The sequence below is a fragment of the Gouania willdenowi genome, chromosome 16 (assembly GCF_900634775.1).
Source record: "Gouania willdenowi chromosome 16, fGouWil2.1, whole genome shotgun sequence".
Classification (NCBI taxonomy): domain Eukaryota; kingdom Metazoa; phylum Chordata; class Actinopteri; order Blenniiformes; family Gobiesocidae; genus Gouania; species Gouania willdenowi.
This window is the reverse complement of record NC_041059.1, coordinates 17806362-17825790: the sequence shown is the minus strand read 5'-3', so window position 1 is coordinate 17825790 and position 19429 is coordinate 17806362. Positions and strand designations below refer to the sequence as shown.

Genomic DNA, 19429 nt, shown 5'->3' with positions numbered 1-19429 from the left:
TTTTATTCTTTTACACTCATAATCTTAATATGCTAAAAAAATAATATGAATTATTAAATAAAACAATACTTTTTCATTAAAATGTCATGTTTATGACTGGATCTGGCATCACTGAGTTTGGTCAATAACTTAAAAAACAAGTAACATGGAATTGTCACTTTAAGCAGAATACTGCCATCCATCCATCCTTCCTTCCTTCCAGGGTTGGGGTGAATTATATTTGTAATTGCGTAATTGATAATTATTTACAATTATGGTGTAATTATAAGAGTAATTTTCAAAATATGTTGCTGTTGTAATCGTAATTAACTTGTAATTGAGTGTGTAATTATAATTGTCATGAAAATTCTATAAAACCTGTCAATTATAATTTAACGCAAAACTGAGGAACCTTATGTTACAGTTCTATGTACAGTTCTAGAAATATGTAGTTAACAATTATTAAACTATGTCCCATGATATCAAGCTATCCCACATTTTACCAATTAAAAAACAATCGAAATCTATAGAGGTATACTGACACAAAAAAGGCTCAGACACCCACACCAAAAATATTAAAACCTATATTTTCATTGATTAGGAAGTCTATCCAGATAACCAATAGATAGGATAGAAATTAGATGATATTTGTTTTCAGTGTATTTTACAGCTGATTTAGGACCCGTTATCATATTAAATGCTAAAAGAAAGTTAATACAAGAGGAAGGGTAACTTTTGCTAGGTCATTTGTTTCAGGCTCAGTAATTGTGATTAATTGTAATTGCACTTTTGTAATTGATAACGTAATCACAATTTCATTTCTGAGGATAAAAATAACTGTGATTTAATTGTAATTTGAAAAAATGCTTGTCACTGTAATCGTAATTGAATATGAAAACCCCAACCATCCAGCCATCCATCCATCAATCCATCAATCATGCCCCCAAGTGATCAATGTAAAAACTCATTTTCCCGTGGGTCATTGCGCCCCCCTCCCAACTGGCGCCTTCCCTCTTGTCCCTCCTCGAGCTGCCTGCTAGCCGTCCGTGTGTTGTTGTTGAGGCAATGATGGCGGCGGCGGGATGCGGATCAGCAACCGCAGCTGCCGTAGGAGGCCAAGGTGGAACGGCGACTGCCAGAGGTCGTTTCCCTGGTCGGCCCTGGTCATCACGTACTCGTTTGCGCTCTGAGAGGCGATGGCAACTCGGACGATCTGGCTTAGAAGCTGATGATATGAATAACGGTGGGCCGAGGCCCGCAAACCTGGCTCTAACGTTAAACGAAGACCAGTCTCACTTACGCTTACTCGGGATAGAGGCGAGTCACAAGATCCTCGGCCAGGCTGGATACAGCTCTAGTGGGAGTGAAGAGGTGAGGCCCCAACCCGAACCAGGAGTTAGTATTTCTACTTCACTTCTCATTTTGTGTTTGTGTGTCTGTATGAGTGCTTTTCCACAGCACTGTGCCTGTTTAGTGCCATGGAGAAATGTCAACATCCTCCCACAAGGCTAGCCGTAGCGTTAGCCTTGAAGCTAGTCTGTTCAGATATCACTACATGCTAACTACTGCTAGCATGGGTAGCGTTACGTTTATTGAACTGTCGCAACACAAATGCCACTTCACCTGAGCTGCGAGGCTGCTTAGGTTTTATTTAAACCCTTTAACCACTACATTGCGTTACAGGGTTATAATAATACTGAAAAGTAATTAACCCTATCGTATTACTGCCGAGCTGCTGAGAAGAATGTCAGTGAACAGGATGTGTAATAATTTTATCCGTGGCCCGCTGTAGCCTACCTAGCTAATAGAGAACACAAAGAACGGGAGAGCTAATAGGCTAATTGCTAACTGTTTTCATACGTTGTTCAGACGCGGGTGTTAAGGAAAAACTGGGATAGATTTATGCTCATGGCAGCTAGTTATTTTGATGACTGTCAGATAGACAGATTGTATTTACTATTGCTATTGGTGATAGCACTTATTCCAACGCAGAGACGTGCAGCAGTACTAGTTATAGAAGCGTGGGCGTATTACTGTAGTGATATGCAAGTGAAACACTACATCATTCTTAAAGATCAGATTGAATATTTGAAACTTTAACTAATTATTTTTGTTCCGAACTATTGGTGATGTTCAGGACAAGTGAGGGTTCGTTTTAGCTTTGCAACAATCGTCGTTACTACAGTAGGAGGGTAGTCACCAATACAAATGCATACCAGACCAGTTCAGCCATAGCACGGACAGTTTCCTGATAGAGCGCATGTTTCTCCAACTGTCTATCCTCGATAAACGCTGCAAAATTTCCCACAGCATAGTACTTTTTTTTTTTTTTTTTTTTAAGCTCACGGAGCAGCTTTCGTAATATTGTTTATAGTAAAATTGTAATTGCAATATGTTAGTTAATTGTACTGAATGAAATTGTTTTTTGTTTTTTTTTTTTAAATATGGTGTTGCCAGAGATTTAGAGACCAAATATTTACTGTTTAAATGTTGTACTTGTCTAATCCTTTTAAGAATCACTCTCATATCAGGAGGATGCAATACTGTACATTACTGTAATTGTCTTGACAATCACATTGCACTACACTGTATCAGTCAGTGTGTGTAATTGTTTTACTCAAGATTCATGCAGAAGTTGTTGGACCGGGGTTTTTTGAATGTGTCTTTTTTCAGCACCTGCAGCACATTATGTTTCCCCCAAAGAACTTGCCTTACATACTTGTCAGTAATGTGTCCTTTAGCACTTCTATATTCACAAAATACCTCATTATCATAATGCTTCTAAAGCCATCTTTAATTGCCATTCTTTGGTCTCAAGCACCAACATAAGCATGCACAATGGCTTTTTCTGGTATACTGCACTATTTAAATACAGTTCAGAATTAGAATTCCGCCCCTCCTATTTGGAACTATAAAAGGCAGTCTATCAACATATTTCTGTTAATGTCTCTAATGTATGGTTATGTTTGTTGTATTTATTGCTTTTTTTTTTCTGTATTATAAATTAATATAATAATTGATGGCTTATTGTTTTCCAGGGTGATGATTTCCAAGGATTTGAAACGCAGAGGAAAGGTTCAAAAGGACAAGCATCCAAACAAAATTCTTCCAAAGGTAAGTAAATGCTTACTTTTATAATGTTTGTTTTTCATACCTTGATTCTAAAATGTACATATGTAGAAGAAGATTGTACAAATCATATATTAGATTTTTGCTTCAACTAGGGCAGTATTTCAGATTATAGGTTTCCTTATGTATAAGTAATGAATAAGCAATGCATAAGCCTGGATTTGACATATTTTGCATATAATGAAGAGCCCCTAATTATTTTAGTATTCCTTTTTTTATTTTTGTTACATTTTTAGGAAATCAGGGCAGCACAAAACCTAGGCGGCAATGTGATAAGAGGAATCTTAAAATGGCAGCAGTGGATGGATCTGAGCCCCGCGTTCCTGCAACAGATGCTGAATCCTTGGGGGAACCACAGGATGTACCCGTTAAAGTCAAACCTGCAAAGGATTCCAAAAAAGTCACAAAAGGAAAACATAAATTGGGTGGGCAATCCAATACAGCCAGAGCTTCATCAGCAGCACCAAGGATTACGATAAAGTTGGTTGCTAAAAGGAAAGTAAAAACTGTAAAAGAACCTCTGAAAAGGGCAGCGAAGAAATTAAAAGAAAAAATAGAGAATCAGTCTCACACCAAGGATATACAGGAAGACCACACTGTAAGCGCCCATGTGAAATTAAAAATGGGACCACAGGAGGATAAACACGGCACTGAAGATAAAGCAGTAGAGACCTTACCAACTAGGAGACGTGGCAGATCTGCTGTGAAGATGACGGACCTTTCGTGCCCCATCAAAGTGGTTGATGGCCAAAAATCAAAAGAAAAACGGTTAACTGAACAACAAGACACTGTAAAACAAATTGAGCCAGTGAAGGCAAAACTGAATCCTAACAAACTGAAACGTAAGGAGACTAGAGAGAGTGATGAAAGTAATCAAATGACTCGAAGAAGTAACAGAGTCTCAACGTCAGCTTCTAAAAATGTCTCCGACAGTGTAGCAAAACCACAAAGTCCAAAAAAAAGTGACTCTCTTGTGGTAGAAGCTAAGCCCCAAGTTGTGCAAACATTAAAGGCCAAACCACTTGTGAAAAATGATAAACGAAGACAAAGCAAGCGGTTGAATAAAAATAGCACCGCACACGAAAACCATGATCCATCATCAACAGGGACTTGTGTGTCTTTGAAAACAGAGGAAATGAAGGTCCCAAGTTTGAAGTTGTTTAAAATTAGAAATCCAAAATATGATGCACAGGCCAGCAGGAAGACTTCATCTCGGAAGAAAAAACGCCGCAAATTTATTTGGACTTTAACATTAGTGAAAGGAGGAGGTCCACCACAGAGTGCTGCAGAAACTAACAAAGGAACAGCAAAAGTATCAAGTCCGAAGGATCAATCCACTCCCTGTGACATCACTGTCAATAGCAAATCAAAGGCAATAGATAGGAATTCAAAAACAGATAAAGTAATCCCTCAAAAAATCAAAAGCACTGACACTCCAGTCATTCCATTGAGTCCAGCGAAGGATACTCCAATTAAGGCTGCTGTGCCAGTTGAGAGAAATTCACCAAAACAGGTGGAAGCTGCTGTTGTGGATGTTATTCCTGAATTACCTTTTCAAGAAATCACAAAAATAGATCATGGAAAAGTTGTTCCTCCTCTTCAGATTAAAAAGGTTTCATCTCCTGGCAAGCATAAAAAATCAAAGCCATCCTTTTTAATACAGCAGGTCAGCCCTACATCTGAAAAGAAGGTGGATGCTCCTATAGAGCCAAATCAAGCAAATGAGAAAAATCCATCATGTGTGGAGGCTGAAATCACACCAATAAGGAGACTGAGGAGCAGGATGACAGCAAGTATTGAGCCACTTCCAACAAAGCCTTTCACACAGAAGAAGCAATTGACTCCTAAGAAAAGAAAACGCAAAACAAGTCCACTGGAAGAAGCTGCTCCACAGATTCACACTGAAGAGTCCACGCAGGTTTCAACCAACGACTCCAGCTCACAAGTTCTTCCTGAAAACTCTCCTCAAGTCATTGCTAAGGATATGTCACAGTCACTCATTTTGAAAAAATCAGAAAGTCCTAAAAGGGATTTATCAGAGATTACACCTGAAGAGTCACAGTTGCCTGATGAAGGTCTTCCACTAGAAGAGAGTGCAATGGAATCACAAAATAACGAGCCCAAGCCACTACCCATGCCTTCCAAACCTCGAAAGAGTAAAAAGAATAGAGTCGTCAAAAAGAAATCTGTAAAGAGAAAAGTTGTTCCTGCACCTGAAACCCCTCTTAGCACTGAGCTCAATACAGTAGAATCCAAAAACACGGAGACTCCTGTAAAGACGGACATTGTTCCTATTGAATCAGAAAAGAATCAGCCAGAAGCTAAAGATTGTCCTGTACAGGAACCCACTCAGTGCACCGTTCCAGTAGAAGAGGAGCAGTTACAGCCACCTGTCAAAGAAGAAATGGACATTCATTTGATTGACAGTGAACACCCTATTGTGTCAGAAAGCCAAAATTCTGAAAATAAAGCGTCAAAGAAAAAACTGAAAAAAATAAAAAAGAGGCGAAAAATTTTAATTGGGCAACGTCAGAAACATAGACACAGAAACAAAGATGGAAAGTTTGCTCCTATAAATTTAACAACGGGCCAGGAAGACCTTGAAAGTGAAAAAGAGATTTCTACTCCTGTAGCTGCAGCTGTTTCACCGGTATTAAGCCCCAAACTCATTGGGGTACAGAAACTGTACAAAAAGAAACCGTCGACTGAAAATCGCTCTAAAATAATTTCCAAGCTGACAAAAATGGGACTTGATAAAGACATTATGAAGCAGGAAGAAACAGACTTGTTAGTTGAAGGTGGTCACACGGATGTTGTCGAAGCACAACCTGGCAAGTCAAAGTTTGTTAAAAACATCAAGCATTTCATTATGCCTGTTGTAAGTGCAAGGTCCTCACGAGTCATCAAGACCCCTCAAAGGTTTATGGATGATGCTGGGATGTCTGTACTGCCTCGAAGGCACTCTCCAAAGAAAGGTTTACAATTGGGCCTGCCAATGCGTCCAGTAAAGAAGCGAGATGATGGCACGGAGAGAGCAATATCTCCTATCTTGACATTGGATGAAGAGGACATATTGAGTGAAGCTCAGTTAGATGTTGACTTGTTTGCAGCTCATGATCTTGATGAAAGTCTTGGTTTAGCAGAGAGTCTCTTTTCTGAGGAAAATGGTGAAAAAAATGAGAAGAAGAAATTCTTATCAAAGAACTCTGGTTTAAACTGGAGCTTGACAGATGACTCTAGTGAGGACCTGTTTACACTGGACAATACACCAGATAAATGTGATGATCTGTTTTTAAATCTGTCAGATGATAAACCTTCAGAACCCCCCAGTGTCCTGGATGTCCAGAAAAAGAAAGATTCTCCCTTATTTAGCAAGCAAACTGCTCAACTTAAGATTTATCGAGGGTTAAAGAAATCAAACTTGGGACTTTCTAAAAACAAAAGCGCATCAGAGATGGACAGCTTGAGTAAATTTCTTCAGCCTCCTGTTGATTTAGCAGAAGGACTTGATGATGAAGCAATGAGCATAAGCCTCAGGCAACGGGATACAAGCAAAGAAAAAGAGAAGTCCAAGCTCAAGATAGAAGATCTTGATAGTCCTGGAGTAGTGAGAAAGGTTTCTGTGTCTGTGAGGAACTCCAAGGCCCTTGCACTTAAGCATAACAAAAAGGAGAACTTGGTTGGAAAAAACACTGCCCAGTCCAAATCAGGTAATAAACAACATATAAAACATCTGGTTGCATATTGTAAATAACATTTTGTCCATTTTCACATATGACTAATCAATAATTGATATGTATTACATCATATTCACAGTGGAGCTGCAGCCAGAAAAGAGCTCAAGGACAGTTGAAGGAGATCATCTTGAGCCTGTGGAAAAGGGAGTGTCCCAAAGAGCACGTCTCACTGGTGCAAATAAAAGAATGCTAAATTTGCTCAGGAAAGCCAAAGTCCAGCTCTTCAAAATTGACCAGCAGAAGCAGCTTAAATCCTCTGGGGTAAGGCTATGATCGCTTCAACCATAATTTTGTACTTCAGCCGTCCCCAAACTAAACAATGTCTGGCCGACTAGAAAAACATGAACGACCACCAAACAGTTCCTAATCATACAACATTAAGAAGACATTCCCATAACAGAATAATATAAGATAAAATCATATAAGATATAATAAAATCAAATCTCCTGGACCACAGGGACTGTGACTGTTCCCAAGGAATGGGTTAAAAGCAAAGAACCTGTTTTGTATATGTAGTAAATATACAACAAAAAGGATGAACTATAATCCATTTAACATTTGTCATGTAAATTATGCATACACAATAACATACTATAAGGATTTGATTTCTCAGTGTCCACCACAGATGTGAAAAAGTTAGGTAAAACAAACGTTAAATCAAGTGTATTCATAAATATTCTACTCTGATTGTTGATTTGATTGTTCTTACGTAATTGGGTGTTTCACCTTGCATTGGAAACCCAGCTTCAAGACAAAAATGGCTCAATATTGGTCAAATAAATTAATGAATATCACAGAATGATGTAATTGTTTATTTTTAGATTTGTTTCCTTTTGATAGATTATGTGTTTTAGAGTAATTTCAAACTGCTAAATTGAATTCATACATAATTTATTGCCTTTATTGCAAATGACTACACAAACCTGGCCATCACCTACTTATGGAACTTAGTTATTCTTTAGATATTAGAAGCAATAAAATGTATTTGAATAAAGATGAAGAAACAATGTTTTAAAAGAATGTGCAATATCTCTAGTTGCTATCAGGCCCAGCTGGAATGAGATCTCAAGATATGAACTCCAAGAGACTTCGGAGGAAACAGAGGACACAATTGGATTCTAAAGTTCCAGTGAAGACGGAGCCATCTAAAGTGCAAGTAAGTATACAAATCCATTGATCCATATGCTGAGTGCCATAAGGTGTATCTGTGGGAATTCAAACTTCTATACATTATTTTTTTAAATCTCACCAGCCACAGGTCTTCTCTCCGTTGTGCCAAGAGTTTCGTAGAGCTGGAGGTCCACGGATAAAACATGTGTGTCGGGCAGCATCTGTTGTACTGGGACAGCCTCGCGCCTTAGTGCCCGATGACATTCCCAGACTCAGCGCCTTGCCACTTCATGAAAGATCTGGCATTTCCCCAACACCAGTCATTAAAGGTACTGAACACATGATTGACACCCACATTTACATGATTTTTGCAAAATGTACTGTTTTAATATTTTTATACTTTTCAATTTGATAGTGCATTCATTGCAATTTTTTTTTTGAATTCAGCAGATATTGGTTCTGCATCAGAGTCAGACAGCACTGACCCCCCTGATAGTAAGATTACCAAGGTCAAAAAGCAATCAAACTTCATGAAGCGGAAAGGATTGGGACCATTTGGGTATCGTTCTCGAAGGTGTGGGGTCTGCAAAGGCTGCATCCATGAGGACGATTGTGGCAGATGTGTGAACTGTCTCGACAAACCAAAGTTTGGTGGTCCCAATACCAAGCGGCAATGCTGTGTGTAAGTATAGCCATAACTAAAGTCTCTTTCAATTCAGAGTAATGTTCAGACTTAATGATTATGGCTTTTTTTCCCTCTACAAGGTATAAGAGATGTGATCAAGTAGAGGAGAGAAAAGCTCGTCGACTAAGTGGAAGAGCAGCGCCTAAAGGTATTTCTTTTAACCACTCTCTGAAGTCTTGCAAAAAAAAATTTTAAATTAATTTTCTTTGATTGCTAATTATTTTGTGAGATTAAAAGTTAATAATTGCAGAGTTTGTGAAAAATTGTAAATGATAAACACACACTCAAACTACAGCCATAGTACATACAATTATACAATCAATTTACAATCTGACAACTTGGTACATGGTGGCATCAACACATGATTAATTTATCCTGACGCACAACAGTTTTGTGGACATAATTCAGGCACATGCTGCATGCTCAACCAACCTGCATACCACAGATGAGGTGCGCTTTAATGTGCATTTCTTTTCCCTGGTCTTTTCTGTGAGTTTTAATTGAGCACAAAATCATTCAGTCATTTGTTAAATGAAAAAAAATTAATGATTCCTTTATTCAGCAGGTTGTTTGGATGCAAAAACCATTGCTTTGGATTGACAATTAATGGTAGAATATTTGTGCGTCAAGTGCAGAATATGAAGTGAATTCACTTTAGGATGGATTGTGATTCATTAAGGCAAAAGTGCTTGCAGGTGTGCCTACACATGGATTTTTAAACCTGAATATTTTCTGGCACCGCATATTTTCAGGTCTTTGGTGCATGCACACTTTTAGTATGGATCCTATGCATTGCTTCATAAATGAAGTGAAGTGTATTGTCCAATTTCCCCACAATAATTTGATCTTTGAGTGTGTTATTGTTCTGATGGTGTCGATTCCTAACCTAACACGAGTCCCTCTACATGACTGCAGAGGATCGGGAGTTACTGCGCTGAAAATGTTTTGCCGTACTTGGCTTGTCTCATTTAGACGGAAGCCTTAGGAAGAATTCACCGTCCTCTAAAACTTTTGGACAAAAGAGTGGCTGTCATGAGAGGACTTATAAACATTTAGCTGTATTATGTCATCCACATGTGATGACATCAGGTGCTGATCAATCACCATTTCCGCCCCACAAATAGTTGAATGTGTGATTTTCTGGAGGGGCTTTTTATTTGGGTGTATTTATTCATGTATTGTGTTGCTCTACCGAAAAAACACTGTCAGCTTTAATGTGTTGTCATTGTGTGTTTTTGTAAGGATCATCAAAGCGGTGTCGATCATCGCTCAGTGGGGGTCATTCAAGTAATGATGAAGGGTTTGAGGGAGCTGCGGATTCACCATCTGCTGCCCAGGAGGACGAGCACAGTCCATCGGTGAGGAAGCAGCCAAAGCGCGTAGTAAAACCACGGATCTACTTTGACCTCGTGGATTATGACTCAGACCTTGATGACAAAGTCCTTTCAAGTTCTGCTTCACCAGCAAGAAAAAGGGGTACAGGGACTCGCTTCAGCCAAGGTACAATGACTCATTTCTACTTTTGTGTTTAAAACAGGCCAAGCATTTAAATTTTTTATTTTCGGTGTTACAGATCATCTTGCATTTTCCATCACAAATTAAATGTGTGTTGTTTTTTTTTGTTGTTCCAAATAGACTTTGTGTCCCTCGAAGGATTCCTGGGAGACATTTCGGATGATGAGATCAGGCAACGGAAGTCCAGCTCACATCGTGTACCATCTATTCGGCGGAAACCTGAGAAGGTACAGTTAATTTCCCCACATTTGGTAATCAACTTAAAGTTCTGGGAAAGTTTGATATAAACTAAAGAACAGAACAAAATAGTTTACCTTTACTTCACTTTAAGAGTAGGACATGTTTGGAACGTTTGTTAACTTGGTATGGTGACCTGTTTGGCCCTGTTAGTTGATGGTTTTATCTCACCATTGCAACATTATCAATAATCCACTCAGGTTCACACATGTTCTGTGTTAGTATGTGGAGCTGTGAGCTGCTGGATACGTCACATTCTCACTCTCTCCATAATCTCACTCCTTCCTGCTTCTTTCCTCCTTAACTGGGTAGCATCAGTGGCTAATCTCTCATCTAAAGGTGTACTGCTGCCATCTTTAGGGCACAGTTGGTCACTACAACACCCCACAGCTTAGATTTTGATGAGGGACCTCCGCCAGGGTGTTTTCTAGGAATCCCCGTGAAAAAACATAAATGACAAGTTATCTCGTCAATGGCACTGAGTGAGTTAATACAGACAAATACAAATCCTAATTCTACACACACAAATCAACGTACAGACACAGATTATATTACGCACACACATAGTTTTGTTACAATAATGGCCCCATAACTTGGCTGTGGTTTTTAGATGTGATGTGAGGTGATGTGGGAGGATTTTCTGGTTTGTTGATTGTGGCGCTGAATGGTGGACTAAGAATTTAACTTTATTGTTGCAAATAAAGTATTCATGGATACATTTTAGCTAGATTCTTTCTGTATCTGGCTTTTTTTTATACGTAACCCCTTTGAGTTGTTCAAAGGCAAACTGTTGCAGGCATACAAGCAGTACATATTTGCCACTCACAAACCAATGAGAAGACGATGTGGATTTTGAGCTAATGCCTTGTTGTTAAAGAGAAAAATTAATATTCCTTTTTCTGTGTCTTTATGTTTAATTTGCAAGAATTCTTTAATTTTAGCATGTTTTGTAAGGTTTATTCCAAAATAAAAAAGTTCTTTCAATGCATAAAGCATAAAAATGGGCCAAAAGATAATGCTCCACATTTGATCATTTTTTGTTTTTTTTTTCCCTAGCACTTATGTTAAAAAACAAAATGTATCACCGTAATAGTTTCTAGACTTACACAACTAACAAATTTAGGAAAACTCAGCAACACAAAAGTCATGCATTTGCACCTCAAGACAAGGGATCACCAAATTTGCTCTTTACTTTTTTGTGAAGTCAGTGGACGTCAAACATTTCTGACCATAGGCTTTGAACCTAGACGTTAACATGACCTCAAAAATCTGGTAAAATTCTGATACACTGGCTTAACCAATTAGGTCCTTTCATATTTCCTGTGGAGTTGAAACCCTTCATTAGGCTAATATACATGCTTCCAGTTTTGTCCATTACTGCTTAATCATTCAGGTCATGTTTTTCTTTCAGGGCTTCTCAACTCAGGGTACATCAGAGCAGACCCCTCCCAGTGTTCTGGCTGCCTTGGCCCATGGATTTGAGCAGCGAGAAGTCGAGTCTTCCAAGCCAACTCATAAAATTAGTGTAGACTTTAAGGTGTGCCATATTCTTTTAATTTTTTTTTAACATTATTTCTGAAATTTCCCCTGAAATATTTCTTCAGTGAGATAACAGTTTTTTGCCTGATATTTGTGACCTTTTTAAAACCAACCATTGTTCTTCTGATGATGAGAGTTCAGTATGTGTTTTATACACCGTTAGCTTCACGGTGTGTGACAACTCCAAAAGTCAGAGGAAAAGTCTTTCCTTTTATTTCCTTCCTTGTTTGTTTCTGTCAATAATTTCCATATAATTTCACGGTGTTGCTGATAGACTTTAAGCCAATGCCGCTATTACAAATAATATATCTACTTTGGGTCAGCTGAAATGAAACAAGTTAAGTCAAGTAAAAAAAAAAAAAATTGTTGTTAATTTTAGTTAAATGTAAATTCATTTCATTTTCTTCAACAACAAAACATGATATTCTGTAGCAAGGATGTCCAGAAGCGTAGGCAAAATTGCCTACTACTCTCTTTCTGGCCGCCTTCTACTCTTAAACATGATCATAAATTATTCCTTACCTCTTTAGCACCGTCTAATATTACGTAGATATGTAGACCACTGAGAATTCCAGGTGCCACACCTCTGGATGATCTCCCATCCAACTACTAACCAGGCCCAGACCTGCTTAGCTAATGAGATTGGGCAATGACAGGCTAAATGATTCAGCTAATCACAAACATTCAGGCGGTTTGACTTGGCCAATGACAGCAGCGTCCAGGAAATGCTGACAGTGTAATGTCTTTTTGACAATTACAAAGATCAACAAAAAAACAATGGCCTGAGCCGTGACATGATAGACTTAACTTTCATGCATTTTCCTGTGTATGTCGGTATAACCGTTCTCAGCTGTTTTGTCCTCATCCTTTATGAATTGTCATCTACCAGGAAGACTACACTTTGGATAATGTTTGGAATATGGGGGGTTTAAGTATACTGACCTCCGCGCCTCTCATGCCACCCTATGTCTGCTTACTTTGTGCAAGCAAAGGGCAACATGAGGTAAGACCAACAAAGTCTCTCTGTTTGAAATTTGGATTTTGTGAACGTAACCAACAATAAAGATTTTCATTAATTTAACTTTTTCTCCCAGATGCTGCACTGCCAAGTATGCTGTGAACCTTTTCACAAATTTTGCCTTGACCCTGCTGAGCGCCCTTCTGAGGAGAACAAGGAAAACTGGTGCTGTCGACGCTGCAAGTTCTGCCGTGTGTGTGGCACCAGAAACAAACCCTCAAAGGTGTGGAGAGACAGGTCCTATCGTTTTCCATTTTTTTTTTAAATGGATAGATATCGTTAATGTTTATTTATTTTTTTTCATCACAGCCTTTGCTGGAGTGTGAACGATGTCAGAACTGTTATCATGGTTCTTGCCTGGGGCCCATTTTCCAAAAACAAAACAAAAAGAGGAAAGCCTGGGTATGATCTTCAGGAACATTTGGTGACGGGTTATGAGAAAACGAGGAACATGTCGGATAAATTCTAAAAGTGTGGATTTCAAGCTTTTCAATGGTGTCACACACACGGAGTTGGCGCCGTTTGAATGTTGTCACTCTCTAAAGTACACAAGGTTGAAAACGGTCTTCAAAGATCACCTCAGAGCAGCCAGCGAAGGGGCAGGAAAAAAATATTTTTGCATTAACCCAACCCCCTAACAGTGGTTGTAAATAGCTGTTTGTACTGTTTTAATGCAATTCACAGCCACAGTTAATATCCTCACCTTCCGTATTGAGTTAAATCAAAGCGCAGCACGTGCGTTCAGAAACAGTTTCACTTTTAGCCGCTGAATTCTGCTCAAATCAATTTTATCGGATGAGCTGACGTGTTGTTTGTGACTCAATGCGATGCAGCGGTAGGGAAAAAACAATGGATTATTGTCTTAATTGGATTATTTCTTTGGTCAGAAAAGTTGAGGAGGAAAAGAAAGCGACTCAGCAGCTCCGGTGAGTGTTTGAAACAGATGGCCTAAGTTATATGACTTAAGCTGCAGCTGCACACACACTTCATAGAGCAGTGTTAGTCAGACTCATAATCAGAATAGATCCTTAAGTAGCCACGTTTTTTACAACGTATAGTTTATTTGCCAAAAACAATAACAAGAGTGTGTGGATAACGAAAGACATTTACTATGGTAATCGATGTTGGAATTGCACACATGCAAACAAGCAAGCCGCTCTGCCATAAAACAAGCCGTTTTCAAAGACGAAGTTTACAGTTTAAAAACCTTCGATACTGTTTTGAGGTTTGGAGTGCTTTCTTTAGAACTTTAACTGGCATATTTTGCAAAAAAACTGAAATCAGTATTTTCTGAGTAAATGAAGGTTTTTGTCCTTTTCCTTCATTTCTCTCATGGCGACTTGTTGCTGGTTTTCTCATGGCACATCACATATTTGATATTATGCACATTACGTTAAAGGGAATTGTAATCAAATATTCAATTATGTGGCCAATCTTGTACTGATATGATGACATTTGTTTAGGTTTGCATGACATGCATCAGGTGTAAAAGCTGTGGCGTCACACCGGGTAAGAGTTGGGATGCCGAGTGGAGCCATGAGAAAGGACTGTGTCCAGACTGTTCAAAGCTCTATGATCAGGGTAAGAGAAAAAGTTCATATACTGTATGCTTATATGTATGTACTTTATGTATGCCAACAATCCCGTGATGTTTAAGGTGAATAAATGTTTTTCTCCCAGGTAACTACTGTCCAATCTGCTTCAAATGTTATGAGGACAATGACTATGACAGTCAGATGATGCAGTGTGGCACCTGTAACCACTGGGTACATGCAAAGTGTGAAGATTTGACAGGTACCTCTTTTTCAGCAGTTCTATTGACGACATCATTTAAATCATCACTATTTTTGTTTATCCTTTAAGTTTATTGTTTCTTGGGGTTTTATTATTGGTATTTTTGGCATAAACACCCCTTATTTGGACTAGTTTTTATGTTCCTTTGAACAGTAAGGAGTAGGGATGTAACGATTCACTCAACTCCCGATACGATTCGATTCACGATACTGGGTTCACGATACGATTTTCTCACGATTTATTTGACAAAATGGGAATGTTGACAAATGACTGAAAAATATTCCTTCATTTTTTTGGGGAAAATACTATACTATTTTCCTTTTATTTTTCATTGTCAAAAGAATCCCTTGATAAACTATTCAAAATGATGCAATTTAACTAAAAATAAATCTTGAATTAAATAAATAAAGGAATAATACAAATGAAGAAGCCTATTAATTTAAATTCTGGTTCTATAATAAACAATTCAAAACTGCATAATAGTTCTTTTTCTTTTTAAAAGTGCAACTGAAAATGTATTTTGTGCCTTAACAATTGGACTTTAAAAAAAAAATAAAATAAAAAACAGTCATTTTACTGTATTTACGTCAGATATTTGTTTAGACCAGCAGAGGGTGCTGGTAACCCAGTGGTCGGTTGGCATGCAGTTATTCCACCAGTGAAGAAGAGAAGCTATGCTAGCAGACAGAGCTAATAGAAAAACCTGACTTTTACAGATATTCACGTAATATTACAGATATTGTTTCAGTGCTAAAGGAGTAAAGAATCATTTATGAGCATGTTTAACAGTAAATGGCGGCCAGAAAGAAAATAGTAGCAGATTCCGCCCGTCACGTCCGCTTCTGGAAGGATTAATATATAGCGCCCTCTGCTGGTTAAAAAAAGTACTGCGATTCAATTTTCAGAGCATCGATGTGAACCGTGGTACCTATGAATCGATTTTTAACTGCCTTACAATTAATCGTTACATCCCTAGTAAGGAGGTCGCATTTTGTTTTGTTCTTATCTTTAAATGTAACATTTATTTTGAGTTTGGTTTGAAAACCTCAATGCCCTAATTTCTCCAAAACCCCTGCTATGACTTCAGATGAACTGTATGAGATCCTGTCCAGCCTGCCTGAGAGCGTGGTGTATTCATGTCGGCCATGCAGTGTGACCCAGCCCAGTGCCTGGAGAGAGCTGCTCTACATTGAGCTCCGGGCAGGGGTCGAGAAGGTGCTGGCCTGCCTGCTTTCGTCCTCCCTCACTCAGCATCTTGTTACCTGCTCACAGGTATGGGATTCAAACATCATTCCATCAAAGTCATGAACTTCACACACTAACTTTCATGAAGTGAGACACAACAAACATGCTTTGGTGTCTGCTGCAGTGTGAAAAGCTGGTGGACCCTGACAGTGGGATAGAGGGACAACCAGCCTGTGACCTCCGAGCTGTTGGCAAGAAATTTGACAAAGGCCTTTATACCACACTGGTAAGAAACACCACATTTACATTGTAGAAATTACTGTGTAGGTCTTGTCAAGGGTAATAAAACATGCCCTTTAAAAATGTAGATGATGCATGTTTTTTTCAAGGCTAAGATAATACTAAACTCTGTTTTATCATCCCTACCTGATTGCAAAGCTATTCAGGCCACTGGTAAATAAAGATTCTTCTCGTAAGGTTTTCAAGTAACACCAAAAGAAAGCTACTCAAGCAACTCAATAATCTCACACACAAGTTCTAGTATATTCAACACACTGTATAAAAAGTCTTCAAATCATTTATTATTGTCATTTGTCTCAAACAGAAAAGATAGTTTGTAGCTTTAGAAAAAGCAACTGGCTGATTCTTACAAGTAAAGTGTTACAGCCATGAGAGCAATGATGGAGGCAGTTTGTTTTAAGGGATGAAAAATAAAATGAACAGCAAAAGATAAATTCAATCTTAAAAATAGCACAGGTGGATGCGTACAGAGGGTGCTGCATTCCCCAAAACGCCTGGGAAATGTGGTCTTTAGCTCACAATTAAAAATAACATTTTATTTCTTTATTAGAAAATGTTCCATGAAGATGTGGTTCAGGTGGTGCGAAAAAGGCTTGAGCAGGAGGAAGATCTTCCAGAGGAGCGACGACCCACAGCCCTGGCACGGTCTTACTACTTAAAGGTATCTATGACCAATGGAGTGTCTTTTTTTGTTTCAATGATGATTTGTAATATTTCAAAGTCAACTGAATATGGTTAGAAAATGATATGTGACTACCACACCCTCATGTTTTTTTTTTTTCTTTTAGCTTCTCGAGGAAGTGTTTAATTGGTTCAACAGCCAAGACCCTAAGGTGTGGAACCGATGTACCAAAGACTTGCCTGTGTGAGTTGTGTTTTCTTTTACATATGCATTAGTATAAATACCATATTAATTACATGTATTTTATTGATTGATTTGTTTGTCTATGGTCTTAATATTTATTAACTTTTATGTATTGGATTGTGTGCCATAGGGGGATGATGTCACAAGCGGTTAATCCTCCAACTACGGAGCATGTTTACGCTCAGTGGCAGGAGAGGGTGGAGTCCTCAACCAGAGCTCCACTGGGGATCTTGCGAGAGGACAATGGACAAAGTTTGGATATAAAAGAAGAGGCATTTTCTCCAATGTCAGGGGAGCACACAGGCCGCAACCATTTCAAAACTAGCAGGGCTGTCAGGCTCAAGTTTAAAGGTAAAGCTTTTCGAGAAATAACCATAGTGAGATTAATTTAGTTGCACTTTAGCTTGTGTGTCTTTTACTAACTGAAGCTTTTGCATTACATTATATTTTTTTTAGGGAAAAGAGGCCGGCTTTCAAAAGCAGACCTTGACACTGGATGGTCTAATGAGGATGCGAGGCAGTGTTGTCTGTGCCAAAAATATGGGGACCTTAAACCTAATGTAAGTAATCTATTAAAACTTACATTAACATGATTGTCACTGTAAAAGTCACAGGATTTATATCCAGTTTTAGAAGGCAACAGTTCTTTGATGGTCTTTCTATAGGAAGCTGGCCGATTGCTGTACTTGGGTCAGAATGAGTGGGCACATGTCAACTGCTGTCTGTGGTCAGCTGAGGTATTTGAAGAGGACAATGGATCTCTTCTACACGTACACAGTGCTGTGGCAAGGGGCCGCTTGATGGTATGATACCAACGTAATTAGAGCTGGGCAATATATTGATATTCAAGATATATCGAGTTTCCTATTTTGACGTTATAGAAATCTACAATATCGCCTATATCTATATACATATTTTTTATAGCTCATTTTGTATCAAAATACTTGTTTTAGGAGTTGCTGTTTTCACGCTTCTTTTCAGAACAGCATGAAAAGCATAGTTAGATGGTGTCAGTCCTTTCCCTAAACAAGCCACACTACAGAACTCACTTACACGTGCTGTCCCTTATAAGAGAAAAAGCTCCAAGTGGCACATAATGTGTAGCTGTTTGTTAATATATATATTTTTTAAGAGTTAGTGTGTAGCGTTTTGCATCAGTACATTTAATCCAGAATTGTTTTTCTTGTCAGACTTAATTTGAATTTAAATTATTGAGATTTATATCGTATGTTGCCATTTTGAGAAAAAATATTGAGAGATGAGTTTTGGTCCATATCGCCCAGCCCTAAACCTAACTGATAGGTTCATTATAAAAGTCACACATTTTTATATCTCCAAATTGGATGTGGATTACTGATGAGCCAGACAAAACTCCTCAAACCAACACTATGGCAGATGTTTGAATGATGATAAATTTTCACGTTATTTTAATAAAAATGTTGTCTTTTTTCTTCACCCTTTAAACATCAATCTAAAAGCGATGTGAACGCTGCAACAAGACCGGTGCTACAGTTGGCTGCTGCCTGACGTCTTGTCAAAGCAACTACCACTTCATGTGTGCTCGGTCTCGTCAGTGTGTTTTCCAGGATGACAAAAAGGTTTACTGCCACAAACACAGACATCTCATCAGTGGCAGGGTAATATTTTTGCTTAATTTTTAAATATGTTTTTTAGTTGAAAGTTTTGAAGGTAACGTTACAACTAAATGGTTTCTTTTAAACAGATGAGAACTGGTCAAGAATTTGAAGTGAACCGAAGGATCTATGTGGACTTTGAGGGGATCAGCCTTCGCAGAAAGTTTTTGACCGGCGTGGAACCAGAACTGATCAATGTCATGATTGGTGTGTTTTTTTGTTTTTTTTAAATCCCCATTTAATTAACTTATTTTCTGTGACGCTAATCTTTTCGTCTCTATGTTTTAACAATGCAGGTTCACTGCAGATTGACAAATTAGGTGTGCTAACTGAACTTTCTGCTCGCAAAGGAAGATTATTCCCTGTGGGCTTTAAGTGAGTGAGCGTTTACTCTGTTAAAACCAAAGTACATTTTAAAATACTATAAAACCTTGAATGTTAACATACTGTACTTGAACCCTTATATTGTTTTTTCCCCCTCAGGTGCTCTCGCTGGTACTGGAGTACTACGAATCCTCTGCGTCGATGCAGATACACATGTTCAGTCCGTGAAGTTCGACCCACTGTGCCAGAGAAGCCTGTTGAGGAGCTAAATGACCAAGGAGAAAATCATACCATCGTCCATAGTCCATACGCTCAATCTGGTGTGTGTGTTTTATGATTCAAAGTTAACTGTATTTTTAATTATAATTATCTGTCAAT

The 19429-nt window shown here is 38.4% G+C and overlaps 1 protein-coding gene across 3 annotated transcripts in view; it reads left to right on the top strand.

Moving 5' to 3' along the window:
* Positions 1-1003: 1003 nt before the first annotated feature.
* kmt2bb (lysine (K)-specific methyltransferase 2Bb) overlaps positions 1004-19429 on the top strand; it is a 28909-nt gene continuing 10483 nt past the window's right edge. The window contains exons 1-27 of one of the 3 annotated variants that reach the window (XM_028470122.1): positions 1004-1374; positions 3018-3093; positions 3345-6818; positions 6925-7106; positions 7882-8001; positions 8098-8284; positions 8403-8637; positions 8721-8788; positions 9883-10140; positions 10276-10382; positions 11804-11929; positions 12821-12934; positions 13026-13172; positions 13259-13351; positions 14413-14530; positions 14630-14743; positions 15831-16015; positions 16113-16214; positions 16779-16889; positions 17017-17093; positions 17224-17444; positions 17550-17653; positions 17759-17896; positions 18572-18730; positions 18817-18934; positions 19024-19102; positions 19211-19371. In XM_028470122.1, the coding sequence (XP_028325923.1) occupies positions 1045-1374; positions 3018-3093; positions 3345-6818; positions 6925-7106; positions 7882-8001; positions 8098-8284; positions 8403-8637; positions 8721-8788; positions 9883-10140; positions 10276-10382; positions 11804-11929; positions 12821-12934; positions 13026-13172; positions 13259-13351; positions 14413-14530; positions 14630-14743; positions 15831-16015; positions 16113-16214; positions 16779-16889; positions 17017-17093; positions 17224-17444; positions 17550-17653; positions 17759-17896; positions 18572-18730; positions 18817-18934; positions 19024-19102; positions 19211-19371 (7204 nt within the window). In that variant the 5' untranslated portion in view covers positions 1004-1044. The remainder of the gene's footprint in view (positions 1375-3017; positions 3094-3344; positions 6819-6924; positions 7107-7881; positions 8002-8097; positions 8285-8402; positions 8638-8720; positions 8789-9882; positions 10141-10275; positions 10383-11803; positions 11930-12820; positions 12935-13025; positions 13173-13258; positions 13352-14412; positions 14531-14629; positions 14744-15830; positions 16016-16112; positions 16215-16778; positions 16890-17016; positions 17094-17223; positions 17445-17549; positions 17654-17758; positions 17897-18571; positions 18731-18816; positions 18935-19023; positions 19103-19210; positions 19372-19429) is intronic. The other 2 variants (XM_028470124.1, XM_028470123.1) reach the window with 2 other exon arrangements.